The sequence below is a fragment of the Eublepharis macularius genome, chromosome 3 (assembly GCF_028583425.1).
Source record: "Eublepharis macularius isolate TG4126 chromosome 3, MPM_Emac_v1.0, whole genome shotgun sequence".
Taxonomy (NCBI): Eukaryota; Metazoa; Chordata; class Lepidosauria; order Squamata; family Eublepharidae; genus Eublepharis; species Eublepharis macularius.
Window position 1 is genome coordinate 139,028,571 of NC_072792.1, and position 6,194 is coordinate 139,034,764.

General features: G+C 57.1%; 1 protein-coding gene across 2 annotated transcripts; it reads right to left on the reverse strand.

Moving 5' to 3' along the window:
• Positions 1-271: 271 nt before the first annotated feature.
• On the reverse strand, positions 272-4,976 carry LOC129326631 (uncharacterized). Of its 2 annotated transcripts, XM_054974896.1 has the most exons (3): positions 4,843-4,976; positions 2,189-2,334; positions 272-1,325 (listed from the first exon to the last, which is right to left on the reverse strand). In XM_054974896.1, the coding sequence occupies exons 1-3, from the start codon at positions 4,946-4,948 to the stop codon at positions 1,290-1,292; spliced, it is 288 nt and encodes a 95-aa protein (XP_054830871.1). In that variant the 5' UTR covers positions 4,949-4,976; the 3' UTR covers positions 272-1,289. The 2 variants fall into 2 exon arrangements, with proteins under 2 accessions (XP_054830871.1, XP_054830870.1); XM_054974895.1 differs by lacking the exon at positions 2,189-2,334.
• Between the last annotated feature and the right edge of the window lie 1,218 nt (positions 4,977-6,194).

Here is a 6,194-nt window from a genome sequence, read left to right on the forward strand (position 1 = left end):
ACCGGAGGAAAAAATTCCTACCTGGCTCTGACTACAGCAACCGGCTAATCCTGCACCGATACAGGGAGAGGAGGGTGGGCCGAGCTCTTTCCCGGGCGACTGACGCCGGCGGGGGAGCGGAGAAGCCTAACGGCTAGCAAGCTCCGCCCCCGCGCAATCCCCGTATGTCCGGGGAAAGCGCGCCTTCTCTTCCTCCTTCCGAGGAGGCAAATGACGACCCCCCGCCCCACAGCCAGGCTGGCGGCAGAAAGGGTCGCTTTGCCACCCCAGTCGGAATGAAGAGACAGACGTCACTGTTTGGTACTAAGGGCCACTTTTATTAAGATAACAATATTTATAACCATAACTATCAAACTGCGGCAAGGGCAAACTAGCGGTACAGGACGAGCCACGTGGTCGCACCTTGGACCTCCGCCTCGACCTGTCTGGGCGAGCCCCGAAGCCCCAGGCTTAAGCCATCCACCGGATGGCAGCTACCTGGACAGCCAGGCAAATTTGGTTCCCCCAATCAAGCTCCCACACCTCAGCCGTACAGCAGTGAGGTAGGACTTGCACACAGGGTTCCCCAAGGCAGTCTGCCCATGCAGCATGGCAGCCGTCACAAGCAGTACCATCCGCTTCAGGCAGACCCCTCTTCCCCAAAATGGAGAAGCGCCAAGGGTGCTCACCGGCCCGCTCCCTATTTCCCAATTCTATCCTGCCAACGCCAGGCCAAGCCTCTGCTTAGGCCCTGGCGCCCCAGAGATGGCTTAAGGCCAGCCGAAGCCCCTGCCGCAAGTCATCTAAAAACACCTCGTTGCCGGACGCCGAAAGGTGTACCCCGTCACCTCGGTAGAGGTCGGCAAAAGTGGCCCTGATCCGAGGGTGAGGTAAGTAAATACCCAACCCTTCACCCAAAGCCTTTTGAATAGCCCTATTGGCCTTCATTCGAGCCCTTTCAATAGCCGGACGGTGCAAGGCCTCCCGCCAAACCCGCCGAGGCAACATGGCGGACCAAATAATGAGAACACCAGGCCACCGCCGAAGAATGAACTGCAGGTCCTGTTTAACTTGCAAGGACAATGCCCTGCCTTGCATGAGCCCCAGATCATTCCCACCTAGGTGAATGACTAACACGTGGGGCGGGAGGCCACTCCTCCGGCCAAATAACAAAGGCAGCAGGCCGGGCCACCGAAGGCCCCGACGGCCCTGCCACTCAACCCGGGCCCAGTCACTCAGACCCAACTGCGACCCAATCCTCGTCCTCCGTGCTTGGTGGGCCGCCCAGAAAACCATACTGTGCCCGCAGATCAGAATTCTTTGCTTCTCTCGGCAGGACACAGCACCTAAAGAAAATTCAATTAGTAATGGCTTAAAATTTAGACAAGGGCCTAACATAAGCCCGATACGCTGACGAACGCCACCTGCCAACTCTTTGGATGGCTACAGCCGAGTAACCCATTGCGGCCGCCGTGGAAGCCGCCCCAATCCTGAAAGAATGTGTCGCGAATTTAACTCCCTTCAAACCCAGCCGATCAAGGGCTCTCTGGGTAACTGCCCAGAACTGATAGCGCGTTAAAGGCCGACCATCGCCGTGCCTGAACAAAAGCCCTTGTTCCTTGCCCCGCACCCGAAGGAAGCGCCGGAGAGCCCTCACCGGGCACAACTCTCCATCTGCGCAAGGCCCCAGCCGAATAACAACCCCTTTACGCCACTGATCCGTCTTGGATTGACGTAACTTAATAATGACTGCATCCCCGTCCCACTGTAAATCACTAACCAAAAGAGCACGGTCAGACCGGTCCAAACTGGACCGAGCCACTAATTCACTAATGCGAAATGCCCCAAAGAACGCGGTCAATGCCGCCGCGTGAAACAGCCGCGTCTCATACCCAGAACTGCAAACCTCGGCCCATACCGCAAAAAGCCCCTTGAGCACCGAGGGAGAAATAGGCTCCCTGGTGTCAACTCGAGCCCCTGCTTCCCTGGACCAACCTTCCAACATCTTCCGCACACGGAAGTCCCCCGTGGCCTCAGGGAACCCCCGTGCCTTGCTTACATACGCCAACGCTGCAAGCTGACCCCGAATCGACTTAACCGCAAGACCCCGCAACTTCTGATGCACACAAAAGCGCATCAAGTGCGAAACCGGGATAGGCCAGCGCTGCTGCAAGCTAAGCCTGTCTCTGAACCCTGTAAACTGTCCTACCGCTCTGTTGTAGGCTCTCCTGGTGCTCGGGGCCACTGCAAGCCAGATGGCCCTGAATGCCTCGGACTCCCAAGCAGCCAAAGTTCCTGCGGCATCTGCACTGGATGGGGGTCCGCCTCCGGGGCAAGCCGCCTGAAACGATCCATCTGTAGGCGAGACAATGCGTCCGCCACCTCATTATCCACCCCTGGAACATGTCTGGCCTTAAACAATATGTTCCAATGGAGGCAAAGAAGGGTGAAGGCTCGAACGAGCTTCATAACCCTAGGGGACCTAGAGGTCAATGAATTAACCACTTGTACCACAGCCTGGTTATCACACCAGAAATGCACAGTCTGGTTGGAAAACTCACGTCCCCACAAAAACACGGCTACCAGAATTGGAAAAAATTCCAAGAACGTAAGGTCCCTGACAAGACCCCACCTATGCCACTCACTAGGCCACTGACCCACACACCAATGTTTCCTAAAATAGATCCCAAAACCCAAAGAACCGGAGGCGTCGGACATAACCTGAAGCTCCGCTTCAAGTAATAAATCGTCCCGCCAGAACGTAACCCCGTTAAAGCTGGCTAGGAAGTCCGACCAAACCTGCAAGTCCTCCTGAATGCCCGTACTAAGCCTCAAGCGATGGTGAGGGGCCTTCAAGGGCGACATTGCATCGCAAAGTCGCCTTAAAAAGGGCCTGCCCGGGGCGACCGCCTTACAGGCAAAATTCAAATGCCCCACTACTTGCTGGAGCTCAAGGAGCGTGACCTTACGCTTTCCCCTAAACTCCTGAAGCCTGGCCCTAAGGTCCTGAACCTTTACCAAGGGAAGCCTGAAACACTGTCTAACCGTATCAATTTCTATTCCCAGAAATGTGAGAACCTGCGAAGGCCCCTCCGTCTTCTCATGTGCCAATGGCACCCCCAGCTCCTCAGCCATATTAATGAAGGTGTCCAGCAGGTGGGCGCACCGTCCAGACCCCACCGGCCCACAAAACAAAAAATCATCTAAATAGTGCGCCGTGTCGCGACAATGCGCCCGGCGCCGTACCTCCCATTCAAGAAAGGAGCTGAAAGTCTCAAAGGCAGCACAAGAGATGGAGCACCCCATCGGTAAGGCGCGATCCATGAAAAACTTTCCGTCAAAAGCAAACCCGAGGAGCTCAAAGTCCTCTGGGTGCACTGGGAGCAGTCTAAAGGCAGACTTAATATCGCATTTAGCGAGCTCCGCCCCCACCCCACACTTGCGTACCATCTTAACCGCCTGATCAAACGAAGTATATTTGACAGAACAAAGATGCTCTGGGATCGCATCGTTGACTGACTTACCCTTAGGGAACGACAGGTGATGAATTAAACGAAATTCCCCTGCCGCTTTCTTGGGAACTACCCCTAACGGGGAAACCCTCAACCTAGGAACTGGTGGAGAATCGAAAGGGCCCAAAACTCTCCCTTCCGCACACTCCTTCTGAATCTTAGCTCTAACAATGTCTTCCTTACCTAACACTGAACGCAAATTATCCGAATGAAAAGAGGAACGAGGACCAACAACTGGGATCCGAAAACCATAAGTAAACCCCTGCAACAGATACCGGGCCTCACGAGCCTTGGGATAAGCCCGTAACAGTCCCTCAAGGACCCTCAGTCTTATTGGACTGGGGCCCTTTACCAGCAGACTGCTGGCTACCACCGCCTGATCCACCGAACTTCCTACCTCCAGAGCCCTGTCGGGACTTGGGACAGGCCGTGTAGGAGTGGGGGCCTGAACAGGACGGGCACTCGTGCCTAAACCTACAGGGTTTACGGCTGCAGCCTCCTTTAAAGGCGAACTCCCAGCACAGCAGCCGGGGTTGAACCTGCTGCCCCGCGTTAGCGCGGGTGCTGGGGGTTGAGGAAGAGCGCTGAACAATATGACCGCTGTCTGACCGGTCACCCACACTAGGCCTCGCAGGGGACATCACCGAAAGCCACAATTGCTGATGAATGCGATCCCAGGGAAGGGCCGGATTCATGGCAGCACGCATACGGAATTCCTCGTCGTATTGCATCCATGCCCCTCCAAGGAAGCCCGTATATCCTTTGTAAATAATATCTAAATACTGGAACAAAGGAGCCGCCTTATGTGGCTGTGCCCTCGCTAACACCCCCGCATAAATCAAGAACCCAGGGAGCCAATTGCCCCAGGTTCTATCGACCTTCCTACGCTTTAGCCTTTCTTTGTCACGGTCATCCAAATCGTCTTTGTCCTTCTTCTCCAGCTCTCTGAAGAGAAGGGAAAAGACGTCCACATAGTCCCCTTTCAATATCTTATCACGTGTCGCTTGTGTCAGGTGATCACCCAGGGGAAGGGCTACATCGCCAAATGGCAGGGCACTAAAAGGAACATTGCCGTACGCCAAAGCTGGAAACGGGTAATACCCCCACGGACCAGCCATCATCCCAGGCCAGCCAAAAGGCTGCCCACCTGCCAGGTTTGCCGAAGGTACAGATGAGGGCAGCGAAGCAGCTCCAAAACCCTGACCTGACCAATGTGGCTGCGCTAGAGGAGGCCAAGCTGGGGAGAACTGGGGGGGAACCCCCGAGCTAGCACCCTGAGCTCCACCAAGAGGCCCTTGACCACAGGACCCCCAAGGCCAGGGGAATCCTGTTTGTGTAGGTGCAGCCTTACCAAGGTCCTCTTCAGGCTCCACCGCCAAGGCCACGGGTGCCGCAACCACTTCAGCTCCCTGATCAGCTTCGTCAGCCGCTGCACCAACTTCCTGAGTCGAAGACATCTGAGCAGAGCCAGCCGCACCTGTCGCTGAACCTTCCAAAACAGATAAACGCATAAGAATTTCTCTGTTCACCGCATCCCTGGAGGCCAGGCGCCTAGACCTCTTCCTACCTCCACCGTCCCCCGAAGGAGCAGGCACCCCCTTGGCCGACTCAAGGGCCTGCAGCCGACGCAGGATGTCCTCCTGCCCCAAAACATCGGCCTCATCCTCAGATGAAGAAATAACAGGAGGGGGCCGTTTAGGGGGCGGACGTTTAGCTCGCTGTTTACCCTTAGAAGGGCCACTACCTTTCTTAGGAGGCATGGCCAGCCCTGTGCCCCAAGCAACAGTCTTATAAAGTGTCCTAACGCACCCAGCCAGCCAAAAGGCACTGTGGCCGGATAGCCAATGGGTATCAGGGAATACCAAAGGAGGGAGCCACCCTGACTCACGGCTTCAAAATGGCCACCCGATTCAGCAGACTGGGAAAGGCCCCTCAAAATGGCCGCCCTGTAACCAGGCAACCGGGGGGGGGGGTTAAGGGAAGAAAGAGGGGGGGGGGCAAAGACGACTACCCCAACACCCCCTTCAAACAACACCACCCGCAAGGCGTAGAAGGGCCTATGGAGCAAGGAAGCACGGGCAGGCCTGACTCTAGCAACCACTGCACCCCCACTCCCGGCCGCCAACCCCGCTGCGATCCCTGGCCGAGAAAAGGCAGCCGCCCGCGCCGACAAACACGGCCCCCGCCGCGATCCCTCCGGGCAAAGGCCAACAGCCGCCCAGAAAATTGCCGCCGGGACCGCCACCGAGGCAAACGCCGCGGCCTCCGCCGCGCCGCGAGGACCTCCGACGGGGCCGCCGCCGAAAAGCCTCCACAGCTGCCGCCGATCCGCTGCCGAGGCTGCCGCACCACAGACGCGCCGCCGCCGAGGCCTCCGCACCGCCGACGAGGCTCCTGCACGGCCGCCTAGGCAGAGCTCGCAGCGACCCACTCGCCGAGCTCTTTCCCGGGCGACTGACGCCGGCGGGGGAGCGGAGCAGCCTAACGGCTAGCAAGCTCCGCCCCCGCGCAATCCCCGTATGTCCGGGGAAAGCGCGCCTTCTCTTCCTCCTTCCGAGGAGGCAAATGACGACCCCCCGCCCCACAGCCAGGCTGGCGGCAGAAAGGGTCGCTTTCTAACTTTGACCACAGCTTTTCATAGTTGTTCTTAAATAAATCTATATTCTTCATTGTTAACTCTATTCCCAGGTATTTTGTCTTTTG